Source organism: Podarcis erhardii (genome assembly GCF_964252035.2).
Source record: "Podarcis erhardii genome assembly, chromosome: 5".
NCBI lineage: Eukaryota > Metazoa > Chordata > Lepidosauria > Squamata > Lacertidae > Podarcis > Podarcis erhardii.
The window spans coordinates 50,608,563-50,625,120 of NC_138509.1; the positions used below are offsets into that span (position 1 = coordinate 50,608,563).

Consider the following 16,558-nt stretch of genomic DNA (forward strand, 5'->3'; position numbering starts at 1 on the left):
ATATTTTTTTCCAGGCCAATAACCAATTCTACATTCACAATGTAGCTGCAGCCACTTCTAGCAACCTGAGACGTGCACCAGCATAATATGCATGTTTGATATATTTACTTTATTAAAAAGATGTACTTGTACTATAGTTTCAGAAGGAGTCCATTGGAAATTTACATTAGGACAATAGAGATCTGATGCTGAGAGGCATGGTTGGTGGCAATACAAACTAGGTTTTTATAACTTTTATTGAATAAAATTATTCATTAATAAACATGTGGTTGGCATACACACGTGGTTGGCGTAACACAAATTGAGTGGAATGTTAAAATTTGCCAAGGAGCAAAGAAAGCACTAGAGGCATCATTTTCAATTCGTCTCATAATGCTAACACAAGGAATCATTAAAGAAAATTAAAGGGCAATGCACCTGCTCAAAGACAAGTCCTACCTTGCACAAACGTATAATCAACCTTTGGAATTTTTTTGCCACAGGTCATAGAATCAGCTGGAATAACCTAGTTACTTGATGGAAGGTAGAACAGTAATTATACTGAACTTTTACCCCAAGAGTGGAATTGTGTCGGCATACAAAGTATCTTGTGGACTATTCCATTACTTAGGTATGGGGTGGTTAACCCATTAACCTTTGGTCAAACCTCTGGGTGGTGCATGCTAATGGTGGGTGTAGCCACCCACCCTGTCCCCCCTCCACAGCTGATGAATGGCATTATTGCCCTTTCTATACTCATCAAATGATCAATCTGATGAACAGTGATTTGCATTCCCATTAAGGCACTGTGGTGGGCAGAGGCATTTATTATTATTTTACTGTTGTTAGCCGCTCTGAGCCCGGCTTCGGCTGGGGAGGGTGGGATATAAATACATTATTATTATTATTATTATTATTATTATTATTATTATTATTACCTATCTACCCATACCAGCAGCATGCAAACTATTTTAAAAAAATCCACTGCCAAAATTGATCAAGTCGGGGGAGGGGGGACGACCAGGGCTGCAGGCAGGAGTTTAGCTGCCCCGATTTAAGCCAAATGACACAGAATATAGTTTTTAATCCTGCATGCTAGAAGGCTTAGATAGGCCTCTCACTGCCCAGCTGGCACAACTGCCATAATGCCTCATGGGCACTTGAAAAAATGTCTACTCAACCCTGAAGAATCAAATATTAGGGATGCTAGGTGCAAATTGGGGGCAATTTGCAGGGATAACTGGTTTTGATGAGCGATTAGCACAGAGGTACTTTTGTTTATTACTTCAGATACTCCAGAATGCAATCAATCTCCTCTCTCCCACTGGATATTCTAGGAAACTGGGGGAAATTTCTCAAAACACATTTATAAAGCTGCAGGAGTGAACACAGGGAATATTTGACTGTTTGGAGCCTGTTTGCCAGTCCACTGTGGGAGCAGAAGGAGGGAGCAGCTGTGAAGGAAATTTTAATACAAAAGCCCCAGTGAAACTATGCCTAAGGGGATAGAAGGTTAGGGGGGCATATTTTAGATGTGCCTATAAAACGGAAGGGAAGGACATTATCACTCCCTCTATTTCTGATGTTCAGGCTAGAGTGTCAATGTTTATGTAGCAAAAACAGCACTACCTCTGCACAAAAGGAAAACATCAGCAAACTCAACTGACATATAGGTTTGCAGGAGTACAAAAAATCTGGAGAAAATAACCAAAAGGACAAAAAACCCAAGCCTAAAACACAACTACACATGAATGCAGCTTGTATTTAACTCACCAGGTATGTTGTCACAAAAAATCCACTGGCAACAAAAAAAATTATACTGGAAATATGCAGCTTCAAAGCTCTTGCTTCCCAGGCAGGAGGCAGCTGTATCAAGCTGTCAGCCTGCCCAATTGGCACCTTCAAGAACCCTCCCCTTTGTTCTTGAAAACAGCCTTGGGATTTGGGGTCCCCCCCCCGCCTTAATTTTATGTTGTTTACTTTGCATTAGAGCATATTTATTTACATCAGAGTTGCACCATGTGGGGAAACAGAGGAGATACCCCTGCTTCTTCTCCTGGAGCTTCCTACCCCAGCTGGTCAGCAGAAGAGATTGAAGGAGTTGACTTACTTCCTCCTCCCTACCAAACAGTTTTCCTTTTGTGTCCATATTTTTTAGATTGTACTAAGTTGGAGGCCAGGGACTGCCATGTATTTATACAGCCGATCTGGTAGTCTTTTTATGTCTGAAGAGCAGGGTGATAAAAATAGTTAAATAAATAAAGACTACTGTACTAAAGTTTCAGTGTATTTTATTACACCTTGCGTGCGTGCGTATTTGTAGTTGGCCACCCCGAGCACCCTTTGTTGGAAAGACGGCATACAAACTTAACTAGCAAATAAACGAGGAACTTGAAGGCTCCTGGCTTTCGTCGCGGGGCCCCGACTCGTGATCGCCCAGAGGCTTCGACTGAGCCAGAAACAGGACCCAGCCACGTAACCCGCCCAACCCGGAGACTGGGAGGAAAAGAGCAAACCACTCGGGTCTCGCCAAGCTCCACTCCCCTCGTCCTAAGGCAGAAATAAAACTATCCGGCGTTGGAGGGAGGGAAGGAGGGCATGGCAGTTAAAGGGACGAAGCCGGCAGCAGAGCAAAGCGAGGGGGATCGCGAGGAGGCCCCCCAAAAGCGCGTTCCCCATCTTAGGCCCAACAGGATCCCCGGGCTTGCGTGGCAGGCGCTGCCGGTGGCCTTACCGCCTCCACGGCGTGCTGCAGGATGGAGGTGAACTTGGAGAACATCCTGTCCCTGGACTGGAGCAGCCTCTGCCGGGAGGATCGCGAGAGCTCCTCGATCCGCCGCCGCCGCCGCTCCAGGGTGAGGACTGCATGCGGGGGGCCTGGCCGCGGCGATCGGGTCGGCTACCGAAGCGAAGCGGGCCGGCAGCTTCTCTCCGCTTCTCTTCCCGCTCCCTCGCCTCAGGAGACACCGTGGCGCGGACGGAGAACGACACCCACCGGGGCCGCCCGGAAGCCGAGCGCCTGCCTCTGCTGGCGCCGCCGCCGCCGCCGCTACTCCCTCTCCTGCCGCCGCCGCCGCTCGGCCTCCAGGGGCCGCTGCCTGAGGAGCTGCCTGCGCGTGTCCTTGGGTCTGGCAGTCAGTCAGTCAGGCCTCTGCCGCCGTGTCGGGGGAGGTAGGGGGCGGGGCGGGAAGCATCCGGCCCCGGGGAGGGAAAAAACAACGGAGAGCGGCCCGAAAGGATAGAGGCGGGCTGAGGAGAAGGGAAGCGAGAAAGAGGAGGGCGAGATTACGAAACTCGCTCTTTGGCCTTTGCCGTGACCAACCGAAAGGCCACGAAATAGTGAGCAAGTTTTCGCGTTCCTCAGAATTCCTCGTGACGCCGCCTGTCAGACGGGCAGAAGAGAGGAGGCGGCGGCGCAGGGTCAGGTTTCCCTCAGGGTCGTGCCCGTGACCCTTTGCTGCCTGCCAGCTCTGCCATGTAAGGCCCAGCCACGAAGCAAAGAGCCAGGGCCCACCCTGCCGCCTCTGGTATCTGGTGCTGAAGGGTGGTGTGAGGTGCTGGAAGTCGGCCTGCACAAGTTAAGCCAACCTCTGCCCTCCAGTGTAGTGGAGGAGGCTGCCTCCTCATCACCAGTGCACTGAAGTAAGAGTCAGCCGCCAGTTTGGCCGGCTTCTGTACGTGCGACAGGAACAATTATTATGTTGGCTATGCAATAAACTTCATTTATTTAGAGTACTACTAGCTGACTTTATAGCTCCAAGAGAATCTCAACAATTATCACAAGAAGCACGGTGAGGGATTATGGAAACCGCAGTTCTGCAACTTCTGGAGTCCTGCAGGTTAGCCATCCTTGTTATAAAGAGTTGTAACCACTTGCATTGAACCCTGGTACTGGCATCAGAAATAGGTATGGTATTCTTATGATGCCAGGATTATTCAAGTGCCATTTCCTGCCCCTTTTCTTTGCCTTCTCTGATGTTGCCCTTTAGCCTCCACCTATGAGGGGCTGGGGCTGAGCAGTTGGAACTCAGTCTGCCCATGATGGAGGCAAACCTTCCTTTGCTTGATGGTGATGACTGTACAGTAGTTGTCACTTTAGAGACATGACAGTGTCAAGAAATGAGTGACTATGTATATGATTACAGTAGTTGCTTTTTTATTAATTATTGTAATTATGTCCGGTGTGTCATTAAAGGAGCTGAAGGTGGTGTACATAGTTTTCTTCCCTCCATCTTATTTTCACAACAGCCCTATGAGGTAGGTTAGACTGAGAGTTAGTGACTGGCCGGCTTCATGGCTGAGTGGGAATTTGAACCCAGGTCTCCAAGGTCCTAATCCAACACTAACCACTACACCACACTGGCAATATTACAATATAATTGAAATACTTGATTAATCTTTGCTCAGTTTTGCGCTTCCAGGTGGATAAGAAAGAATCAAAGCACGCTTAGTGAACTCCTTTCAAGAACCAGCTACCCACTGAATTCCTTTCAAGAAACAACTACCCACTCTGAATTTAAAAGGCAAAGTGAAACACTCAGCTTTCAGTTTTGCATTTGCTACACTGCAGTTTTCTAAGTGTATTAGTGTGATTGCTGTGTCAAAGAAGATTTATTTGCCATTCAAGCTTCCATAGCTCACAAAGTGTAGGTAATGGAAAAAAATCTTCAACATGGGGGTTGTGTCCATAGGATGTCCCTGAGGAAGAATTATCCTAGGATTTCCCAAAAGGGGAGTCTGCCATTGAGGACTGGAAAACAAACCAGTGAGGGAAGGAAGTGAGCTAAATTTGCTTCCAAATGTTGCCTTAGTCAAAATTGTGACCAGGTGATGCTATCACATAGGTCAGATATGGATAACCTGTGGCCCTCCGTATATTGTTGTCCTCCATTTCCTAGCAGCCCCAGCTTGCTTGGTCAATGGACAAGGATTACTCCAACAGCTATCTCTGAAGTAGGTGGTGCTGCATTGGTAATGTGGAGAGTAGGGAAGGCACACTTGGGAACTTATAAAGCTGGAGACTACCTCACATTGCATAGGGGAAATCCAGCTCCTTCAGTCAAGATGTACATTCCAGGGTTGGAAAAGGAGAGAAGTAAAAGGCCTGTCATGATTGCATTACCTTAGCAAGAGAACACTGCCATTTTTCAAACATTATTGATTTTGCTCCCCTTATCTTTAGTGTGAACATTTATTTGTGTTTATATTCCCAAGGTCTCAGGGGGAAAATTAGTGTTTTGTATTATATAAAAATGTCGTTTAAAAAATCACACTAGAAACACACTGAAGACAGGGATACTCATTGGCCCATCGTTGTCACTAGAGGCACAGTTTGCCACTCTGTCTCAGAAACCTTCTTCCAGCCTAGGTATACCAGTTCTTACTTGGGGAGCAATAGTCTTATTTCAGTGATAGGTGTCCTGATAGTCTCCCATTTAGATTACTGTAACACTTTTTTATGAGGGTGCCTTTAAAAATGGCCCAGAAACTTTGGTTGGTACAAAATATGACTGCAATATTGCTAACTTAGATGGGCTGTTACACTATTTTCTTTGTTAATGGCTTTTGCTCTGTTTCGAGGTCCAATTCAAAGTACTGGTGTTGATTTTTAAGGCCTTCTACCGCATTGGTCCTTTGTACCTGAATTATTGTCTTTCCTACATGTGACTTCTCAGATGCTATTAACTTGATCTAAGGTCCTTCTTTGAATGTCCCGTCAAGTGAGGTACAATAGGTGTTTATGTGACAGAAAGGGCCTCCTCAGTAGTGTTGCTAACACCCTCAACAGGTAAAGGTAAAGGTACCCCTGCCCGTACGGGCCAGTCTTGACAGACTCTAGGGTTGTGCGCTCATCTCACTCTAGAGGCCGGGAGCCAGCGCTGTCCGCAGACACTTCTGGGTCACGTGGCCAGCGTGACAAGCTGCATCTGGCGAGCCAGCGCAGCACACGGAACGCCGTTTACCTTCCCGCTGGTAAGCGGTCCCTATTTATCTACTTGCACCCGGGGGTGCTTTCGAACTGCTAGGTTGGCAGGTGCTGGGACCGAACGACGGGAGCGCACCCCGCCGCGGGGATTCGAACCGCCGACCATGCGATCGGCAAGTCGAAGGCGCTGAGGCTTTAACCCACAGCGCCACCCGCGCTGCAATTCTGATATCTTACCTTCCATTGAAAACATTTTTGTTTTGCCAAGGATTTTTATAGAATTTGATTCATTTGGTCATTTGTCCTGTGTTTTATGATTATAATTTTAGGCTTTAATTATTTAATTGTATGGTGGTTTTAAAATATTATTTCCAAATAAGCAAATATGTTAGCTGTAGTGTTTAAATTCTGAGTTGAGTTTTCTTTTCCTTTTTTAAAAAGTTATTTAATCCTGTAATCCACCCAGACAACATTTTGTTAGCAGGTGGCATATGAAGCACAAATTCTACACCAGCCAACCAACTAGTCAAAAGAATAATAATTTTCAATCCTGAAAACTAGATTGTGAAGGGGAATGAATGGCATGATGTGAGATAAACACTGGAGAAGAGGATGATCATTTGCTTCAGTCGTTTGCTCTGAATGCCCCTTAGTGTGGCACACTTAATTCCCTCCTACTCTCTGCTTGTGATTTATTGTCACAGGGATTAGTTAATCTGTACAGATCTGATATGTGGAGGGGGATACACTGCCTTGGGATGTGGGGGTTGTATATAACTTTTTGTTCTTTCACTCTTAGCATTCAATTATTCCCTAAATGCTGGGAAGCAGAGACCCTGAGACCAGTGTTCATTGTCACACTTCATCATTCTGTGGAGTGCACCTGCAACTCACTCTTGTGATGAAAAGCATCATATCTGCAGGACTCATTACCGGACTTGTCCAAGGATGTGGCTCAGCATGCCCATCTAATGAACAAGAAAGGCATAAATCCTTCCAATATTGCACTTTTAATCATGGGAGTGACTTTTGGGTGCAATCCTCAGAATGAAAATGGTATTTTGAGAAGAAGCCTTGAATATGAAGGCTATATAGGGACCAGAACTGAACCATTGAGCACAATATTATTATTAAACTGTTGCTGCCACTCCTCCCAGTCCACTCTGCAAACTATAAAACAGAACACTCTGGAGTGCAATACTAGTCATCAGGTACTCTTATCTGTGTAAAATACTTTTGCCAAAATTCTGGGTATAGCACTGTCTACTAGTTTGCAGAAATATGCTACACTGTACTATACTGTGGGACTTGACATCTTTCCGCAGGGCCTGCAAGTTCTGCCTGGTCTTGGTTTGGACACAGTCTGATCCTTATGTTTCCCTCCCCTTATGGTTTTGATTTATGGGCTACTATTAAAATGAGGCTGCATTTTAAATTGTATTTTAACCCGTATTTTAATTAACTGTCCCCCCACATAATGTTTTACTGTAATTTTATTGGTGTTAGCCGCCCTGAGCCCAGTTCTGGCCGGGGAGGGTGGGGTATAAATAAAAAGTTATTATTATTTTATTATACTGTATTGAAATTAGCTATAACCTGTTACATATAACCCACTTTTATAGAGGTGGATTCATAAGTGTCCTGTTTATGTCTCTCTATTCTTCTGCTCATATCCCATCTCCAAAAAGACTGACACTTGGGTGTCTGAATACAAAACAAAATTGGATTTGTAAACTTTTCCTGCTTGGATAAAATTAGCATTCTTAGATTTTGTACTTGCTTCTGAAATGGAAAATGGAACTCTAGTCACCAGACTTCTGTGACATCACAGCAACTCAGGCAATGTGCAAGGGAACACTTTCAGACCAACAATCTGTTAGGATTTGTCCATTGTTATTGCTGTTCTTTGTTTAACTTTTCCAAAAATATTTTCTGCCAAATCTCAATTTGTGCAGTTCTCACATTCGTGTCTCTTCTATGATGGCAATCAAGGTGGCTAGCCATAATCTGACAAAGAAAAGCAATAAATCAAAGGTAAAATTAAGGAAGACCTTTTAACCAAAGGTTAAGAACAGCAGCAAACTAATATTATTTATCATTTTTGTTTTCTGGTAACTTACCTTACAACAGCATCCACATTAAATGAGAATATTGGAAATAGTAGATGGATTTCCACCAGAAGAGGGCATCAAACCATAAGATACAGGAATAATTTTATGGTTAATTTCAAGGGCTTATTAAATTAGACCATCATTTGTAGTAGTGCCAGTTTGACATTTTTCTTTCTGTAAATTGTGTAGGTAGTCCCATAAAATGAAAACAAAGTACATGCCCAAAAGAACAACCAGAAATGAAGGAGAATACACTGCCAAAAATTAATGTAGTGGTGTGGCTGACTAGTCTGTTAACAGGCCTCAAATTGCTCATCAGAGGCAAAAGTATAAAGGAGCTTATTTTAGTTCTCATGGAAACACATCCTTAAATTTTAGACGCCATAGTTAAGGCAGGAACAATGGATAACATATCAATACATTTAGAAACAAATTAGCATTGTATGTTAAATGCTCAGTTGGCTGCAAATGGCAATCTAGCTGACACCTGAGGTGTATATATTTAGGAACCACCTTATTTCTGTAAGTTTTTAATATTGTGTTTTAATGTTGTAGCCTGCCCAGAGTCCTTGGGGTGAGGGGTGGGTGAACAAGAACAGCAGCAGCAGCAGCAGCAACAACAACAACAACACCACAAACACCACCACCACCACAATAGCAGCCGCAGCAGGTTTCCTCTAGTTGTGAGATTATAAAAGATGTGCACTTGTAGGCAGAAGAAACATCAATTCTTTGCAACGTGAAGCAATCTAATTAAGAGGAACCTCAATGACTTATGGGGGGAAATCCTTTATGTGCCCAGCAGATGGCAGCATATTCACACTTTTTAAAGTGGGCTCCAACTAACCTCCCTAATTGGCTTAATACCTGTATGTACCTGTCTTGAAACAGCAATAGAGGACATTTTGGAGGAAGTAATAGAGAATCTATTTAGGCTTATTGTTAAGTCATCATTTAGTATAATACAAGGTTTTGTAGGTCCAAACACACAACTAACAGACTACATAGAAAAAGGGAAGTAACCTCAAGGACTCACTAAAGAACAGAGTCTTAGCTCCAACCCATAATAATGGGAGACAATATTTAACTGGCATTATCAGTTGCTACACTCATGATTGTGCAAATTGCCCACTGGACATGTTGTCCTAGTCAACCCCACATGTAACTTCTTTCCAACCCATAAAATACCTGGAGAAGTTAGCTATGTCTAATTCTTCTAATGATCAGCAGTTGCTATTTTTTAATGAATAAACAGCTAAAGCTGCAGGCAGAAGTGTCAACATGCCTTTCAAGAGCATTGCTGTACCTAAGGTAAAGGGGTAAAACTCCCACCTCCAATGCCACAATCCCTTTGCTAGCAATTTAGTATAAAATAAATAAAAATCCACACAAGGGCTAAAGACATGGATAATATTACATCTAGTTTGCCCCTTGGTCATTTATAAATAAAGGGTACTACATGCACAACAGAGTTCTACAGCTCCCGAGTCAAAACCTCCCTCCACCTTGATGAAGAGTCACTGATAAGCACTCTCCCAGTTTTGCAACATCTATGAGACAGTATTGACCAGCTTTCTACCCAAAATAATGTGGGGAATTTGGCCAAATGCAATTATTTGCAAACAAAAAACCCAACCCCATGTATTTTACTTATATCTCATTCTACTTTGGAAAGTTCAGAGGTGGTTATATAGGATTCTGAGCACACACTGATTAAGTACATTTCCAATTAACTTCTATAATGCTATAGTGTTAGCTGCTCCCAGCTATTCATTCACTGGTCCATGTCAGATACTGTAGCATAGATAGTATGCCTGGGCTAGTAGGCTTTTCATAGGATCAGGACTGTTGCATCAGAACCTTTAGAATGGGCAGGGAAGCTGTGGACCTTCAGATGCTATTGGACTAGAGTTGCCAGACACCTCAGGGCGGACCTGAGGTCTCCAGGGTTTCCTGATAACTCCCATGTACAGTAGCAGGGGGAGGGCTTGAAGACAATTATGCATGCAGCTTGCAATCTTTGGCCTTGCAGGAGCCAGTTGCAAATTATTACAAATACTTGGGGGGGGGCATGGGGAGTCTGCCCTCATCTCCAAATTAACCCCCATTGCTCAGTGGTGGGAGGAAGTGCAAAGGAAGAAAAAGAGCTGGGCTTAAGAGGAGCAGCATTTATGAGTGCACATAGGCAACTGGAGGGAGGTGTGGGGCTGCAAAAGTGAGCGGAGTGAAGAGCAGCAGTAGGAGCCAATTTCTGCTGCTTCCACTCAGGGGAAATGACAGAGCCCAGAGAAAATGTTCCAAGTCTCATGCATAATTCTCATTCTCTCTCTCTCTCTCTCTCTCTCTCTCTCTCTCTCTCACTCACACACACACACACACACACACACACATATTAAAGGGGTTTATCCCAGTTATGCAATTGCCAGATGGCAACAAGCGAGAAGAGCTTGGGATTTGTCCCCTTTCAAAAATGCTGGCTATTTGCAAGGGAATGCTAAGCAACCTTTTCCCCTTTAAAACCCCCTCAATCCTCCATCCTTATTTGTTTTTCCTCCTGTCTGTAGCCTGTCGTTATTAGCAAACTTTTGTTAGTATTGGACTAAAGATGTAATTTCTGAAGATTAAAAAGAAAACCAGTTAGTATCAAAATGATTAAAGAAGATATATTCAAGCTTCCCCCCTGCCCTGGTAGTATTAAATAATGCAGCCTTACCAGACAGAGGGAGAATAAGAATAATTCCCCACATTCCTGGAAGTGCCACCAACTGGCTGTGCAGGTGACCTCTGTGTCCATCTGGTGGTGCTTCCCTGTAACATTGGAAATCAAATACAATTGTTGCCTGTGGTTAACCAAATGGAGAATGAAGGCACAGATGGTTAGAAAAGGCAACCATATGCTTCATGAAAAGTAATGGCAATTACGAGAAATGAGGACTTTCCCACTACAGAACTAGTATGATATTCATTCATCTTCAAAATTTAAAAGTTGTGTCTATTTGTAGTGGCTGTCTCAATGAGGAGTACGATTGCTTTCTGGCAACATTCATTCTGATTTGTCTACGGGGAGGCTAGATGTTGTGTCTTGCAAAAGCTGAAGCTCTGCTGCTCATGCTGGCCAAGGTGGGAAGTGGGGAGTATAGTTTCACCCTCCAAATTTTGCTGTGTTAGCTGCATGCTGGCACAGTAGAGAGGCCTGGATCAGGCCCATTGCCGGTAGCTTGACCAACTTAGGATACAGTGAAACCTTGGCCAGCCCAGTTCAATTGCTTCTCCCCTGGCCATAGAAATGCCATCTGAGCCAGGTGGAAGGAAACCTCCACTGCAACCACCCTCTAGTGTGGTGAATTGGGGGTTTGATTGTTCTGTTGATATTCCCACCCTCCTGTAATAATGCAATGATTTGCCCTTCTTTCCCAGATAAGCCCTTAGGCAAGCATGCCAATACCAAGTATAATACTGTACTGTTGTTCTATCTGCATGACACTTTGCAGCAGTCCAAAAGGACTTGTTCCTGCTTTCGCTCATGCATTCTGCTTCTGGATGCAACCACTTCGGAATACAACAATCCTTGGCTTGAATGAGATAAAAGAAAGTGAGAAGGACACCATGTATGCTCTGTTAAATGCTCTGAGAAGATTCACTAAATCCAGTTCCACTGTAATTGTGACTGCAAGCTAATATAGGTATGTATAAATAATATGTAATTAGCAGTAAAATTGTATTTACAGTTGTAAGTAGAAATCAGGGGTGCTCCAAGATTCTTGGCTATCTTAAGGCAAAAGCCCGATGGATTGGCAGTTGAATCATATTTCAACACTAGTGATGGGACAGTGCCTTCCACTACACCTGAGGGCAGTAGGCTAGCTTAGGGAGCACAATGCAGGACACATGACACACTTGGTGCCTTCCAACACTTTGCTACTGTTCCTCAACTCCCAGCACCTGCCACATGAGGTGACCGCCTCAGTCTGCCTAGTTTTGACCAGCCCAGATAGCTGTGGTTGATTTGACATCTCAGAAAATGCAGCTGAAATACTGTTGGGCTTGCTCTCCTCCAAACTAGGACATTATAACTTCTTAACTACAGTGGTACCTCAGTTTTTGAATGTCCTGGAAGCCAAACATTTCAGTTTTCGAATACCGAAAACCCAGAAGTAAATGCTTCGAACATGCCTCGGAAGTCAAATGGCTTCCGCTGTGTATACATGTTATTTTTTTCAGTTTCCTGCAGACCGCCCTTTGCACCTTGGTTTTCGAACGTTTCAAAGTTGAACGGTCTTCCGGAACGGATTATGTTTGGAAACTGAGGTACCACTCTACTTCTATAAACAGATAGGAGCTGGGACTTGTAATATGCTCACATTCTACTTGGTTAGTTCATATTGGTGAGTTACTTTTCTGTTTAAAGCCTAGTGCTCTCTGCTCTCAGTCTAATGAAAATGTAAAATTTACAACCTAAGTAGATTTTAAAGAGTATCCACGGGCAGCATTGTTGCTTTCTAATCCTTGTCAGTGAACCATCCCAGTGATAAGTACTTTACAAAAGCGGATTGATAGATGAGATATATTGACATTGTCTCATGCCAATAGACCTCTTTCAAGGTCAGGAATCAGAGCTCAGATTACTGATGTGGGCCAGAGGGGGCTTTACCTTCTGTGATTAGCATCATGTGATTATGCTTTTAAAGCCTATGTGTGGCATGATTTGGATAAAATGGGGTAAGGAATCAGGATGGGACTTCTTGGATTTTATCGTCGCCTATCTTTGCTGCCATAGAAATGTAGAAACATAGAGTTGGAAGGGACCACAAAGATCTTCTAGTCCAACCCCCTGCAATGCAGGAATATTTCACCCAACATGGGGCTCAAACCCACAACCCTGAGATTAAGAATCTCATGCTCTACCGACTGAGCTAATTCAAGCATTGGCAGGAATAAAATATTTAGTAATATAGTTGCCATTGCCCAAGACAGGCTTTGAACTTAGCCCTGCAAGCTCTGTTCCTAAGGCTGGAGAAGCCACGTTTTGGTTTGTTTATTTGTACACTACGTATACCATTTAGGGTGGATAGAGTCAGAACCTTAACATTCTTTGTAGTTAAACACTTTTCAATAAACACTAAATTAATTGCCTTGTGTGTAATTTTTGTTAGTGAATATTTTTTCACCCTGTTTATGTGGTACTACAATGCTTTCCTATTTTTCAGTACATTTTGGAATGCTATTTCATGGAAGCAAAATCCAAATTATTATGAGACTTGTATGCAGTGCTTCTGAGATATTTCACCAAACAGCTCTATGAGGTAAGCTATGACAATTTATATTTTACAGATAGGAATTAAGTGGATACAATATAACTCCCCTCCCGTGGCCACAAAGTTTCCATGTATATATACTTCTTCCTGCAATTTCTTTCTAAATGTCAGCATATTAGCATCACAGGGGGGAAACCCATGATAATAATGTAGAGAGAAGTGTACTGGAAATAGCATGATGATTAAGGATGCAAAAGGCTGCCATCAAATCACAATGACTGAGCAAAACCTTGATTCTCACAGTACATGAAGGAGAAAGTTGCAAATGGAGATGTTTAATGATTGACCATGTAAAGGGGAAGAAGAGCGGGCTGAACTAGCTCTGAAATGAATGTTAATGCATGAGCACACACCACTTTGCTTTATTGTAGCAATAGATCAGCTTCTGAGGCTAGTTCCTAAGGGATAGAAATTGAGCGAAGAAGAAGAATTACTTGTTTAATTCATCATGCCTGCTGTAGGATTCTTTACCATTTGCAACTGTAGCAAAGGAAATGATATGGCAAATATGACTGAATTGTACAGGTTGCCAAAGATTATTTATAAAGGTGACTGAATTGGAAATGTCAAGCTTGAGGCTATATACATTGCAGTGCAAGTTACATAAATTTCAGAACACTAGCGTTTACTGCCTCTTTTGCCTTCTTAGGTGGGTAAACATACACACACCTGTGCAACTTGACAGTTTACAGAGACATACAGAAATAGTTATCCTTTTTTACGTACGCAGTTCTTGTTATTTAGTGAGCAGATACATTTGTTGCATGCTGAAAGAAAAATAGTCCATGTGCAGCTGTTCTTGGTTAGAACAGCTACAGCAGTTTGGGGGCCGGGAAGTGATATGCAACAATACTGATCTGAACAACCACATCCCTCTGCTCAAGATGAATGCAATCCACCAGCCATGTATTGCCAACTGCTTGCCAACCCCAATTTTTTCTGTCCCGGGCAGGCACCAAAAGCAGACCTGTTGGGACTACAATGTGTGGCTAGTGAGACATGTTTCATGGAGTGGGCAGCATTGTGCATCTCTGGGAAGCTTGTGTCTTGCAAGTTCCCCAGGCATGCACGGCAACATCTAATATTTAATAACTAATGAGGACTTCAGCAAACAAAAATGTCAGGAATATTTGAACCCACTGTTATCAAGATTCAGATTGCTAAACAAGATGAACTCCACTCAGTGAAATGAGAATTAACTGTCTTATCTCAGTCAGCTTTCATTGTGGGATTTGTATTGCGTCAAGGAATAAAACAATGTATGAAGGCAACTATATCCAGACTTATTCAGCCCTGCCTTCTAATTCTTTGGGGTGCTGTTCAACCATCGCAAGAAGAAGGTGGGGAGAGTAGATGTCTCCAGAGAAGTGAAGTCTGAGGGTGCAGTTTCCTCCTCTTCATCATACATTTACTTGGAATGCAAGTCCCACTGAATTCTGTGCAGTATGCTCCAAATGTTCCATATACTGAGTGAACAATCCATCTACTTCTGTATACAAATAGCTGAGCTGTACACTTATTATTCACATATAACATTCAGTAAGTGTACAGTCTGTGTACATCCTATGTCAAAGGATGGAATGGTGGAGTAGGCAAACATGTTTTCATCCTGTAAAAGAATGGTGATTTTAAAAGAAATGTGTTTTTAATAGCATTTTGATATGCTGAAAGAAGTATTAATTATGAAATTAGCAAAGAATAAATCAATAATAACATAACCCCTGGAGTGGGACACATCACCATCTGTGGAATTATTGTGTGTGTGAGAGACTCCACAATTGTGTGTGAGAGAGACTTAGAGAGGAGGAGGAGGAGGAGGAGGAGAAGAAGAGAGAGAGAGAGAGAGAGAGAGAGAGAGAGAGAGATTGGTGGCAGGTTGTGGCATTATCAACCAAAAAAGTTACAAAAGCATACCGCATTTCTATAAAATCATTCGAAGCCATTCAAGCTTTTCAGCAAGCTTCTCCTTTAAGGCCACTCTCCTATGCTTTTTGTCTGCATAGGAGTGGCAATCTATCTCTATATCACTCATGCCTGCCAGCCTTCCCCTCTCCATGAAAGCAGGACCTTGGAAGCCAAGTGAAAGGGGGCTTAGCTCCGACAAGCTTTGCCCTCCCCCCGCCCCATATCATGTAGCTGCACAGCTCGCACCCCGCCTCTCATGCCTCTTGCCCATGGAGGGCCAGGGGAGGCCTGCCTGCCTGCCAAGCGCCTTCTCCCTCTCCCCTCCCGCCGGAGGCCCCTGCCTGAAGCGCTGCGCCGGGCGGCTAAAGCGATTGTTCGGCCAGATTCTGCTGGTGCTGCAGCAGCGCCCGGCTCGGCAGGGACGAGCCCCGCCCAGCCCCGGCCGCTCGCCGCCCGCATTGGCTGCAGCGGCCGGCTGTTGTGATTCCCCCTGGCGCTCCCTCGCCTCGCCTGGGCGCGCTGCAGACAGGTACCGCCCTCTTGCTCTCACTCCCCGGCGGCACATGGGGGAGATGCTGCCCAGCTGCATCCGGCTGGCATCTGGGGCTTGCTCTCCGGTCTTGGCGCTCCCTGCAGCCGCCGGCTCTCCCTCGCTCCGCCCGAGCCATGTCCACCAGAGGTGAGTGCGCGTCTCTCCGCCTGGATGGAGGAGCAGCATCTTCCCCTGTGGTCGCTTGGAGATAGAAGGCTGGGCGGGCAGGCAGGCAGGCAGGGCCAGCTCTCTGCCTGTGGTGGTGGTGGTGTTGTGTGCCGGCGGTGGCTACGTTAATATCCTTTCCCCCTTGCCAACCTACACCTGTCTCCGCAAGAAACTTCGCCGCGCATTGCCTTTCATTCTGCTTTTGTTTGATGTGGAAGTGGGGGCCGTGGGGGGGGGGGAGGGAGAAGAGCTTGAGAGATATTTGGGAAATCGGTGGCGTTTGTACGCCCCGGTCCACAGCACTCTCGCTTTTACTATGGGTGCAAGAAGGGATTGGATGGGCTTGTGCTACTTAATCACCTTTCTTGGGATAAAGGTGGGGTGAGGAGATTTAGTTCCCACCCCACCCTTCTTGGTACCATTTTGCAGCTCTACCGATGGAAGAATTCCAGGGGTTGATGCACCAAGATATTTAAAGCTGCAGTACATCCTTTTTTCGTGGGTGGGAAGCAACGACGTGTCAGATCGTTCGCAGCTTGCGTTTTCTGGAGGCATATTAAAATATTTCTCGGAAGGGTTTGCAAGCTAGAAAGGGAAGCCAATGCCAATACCCCCCCACCTC

At 44.4% G+C, this 16,558-nt stretch overlaps 2 protein-coding genes across 6 annotated transcripts in view; one reads left to right on the plus strand and one right to left on the minus strand.

Annotated features, from left to right (window-relative positions):
• FHIP2A (FHF complex subunit HOOK interacting protein 2A) overlaps window positions 1-4,169 on the minus strand; it is a 34,743-nt gene extending 30,574 nt beyond the window's left edge. For 2 of the 3 annotated variants that reach the window (XR_014157003.1, XM_081863673.1), the window contains exon 1: window positions 2,714-4,169. Coding sequence is in view for 2 of the 3 variants with exons in the window: in XM_081863673.1 (XP_081719799.1) it covers window positions 2,714-2,758 (45 nt within the window). In the remaining variant the exon portion in view is untranslated. The remainder of the gene's footprint in view (window positions 1-2,713) is intronic. The other variant, XM_081863674.1, reaches the window with a different exon arrangement.
• A 7,338-nt stretch (window positions 4,170-11,507) lies between these two features.
• The window catches only part of ABLIM1 (actin binding LIM protein 1), a 204,450-nt gene continuing 199,399 nt past the window's right edge, over window positions 11,508-16,558 (plus strand). Inside the window, exons 1-2 of one of the 3 annotated variants that reach the window (XM_081863702.1) lie at window positions 11,508-11,699; window positions 13,224-13,319. Coding sequence is in view for 1 of the 3 variants with exons in the window: in XM_081863680.1 (XP_081719806.1) it covers window positions 15,903-15,915 (13 nt within the window). In the remaining 2 variants the exon portion in view is untranslated. Of the gene's footprint in view, window positions 11,700-13,223; window positions 13,320-15,661; window positions 15,916-16,558 lie in introns of those variants that run through there. The other 2 variants (XM_081863704.1, XM_081863680.1) reach the window with 2 other exon arrangements.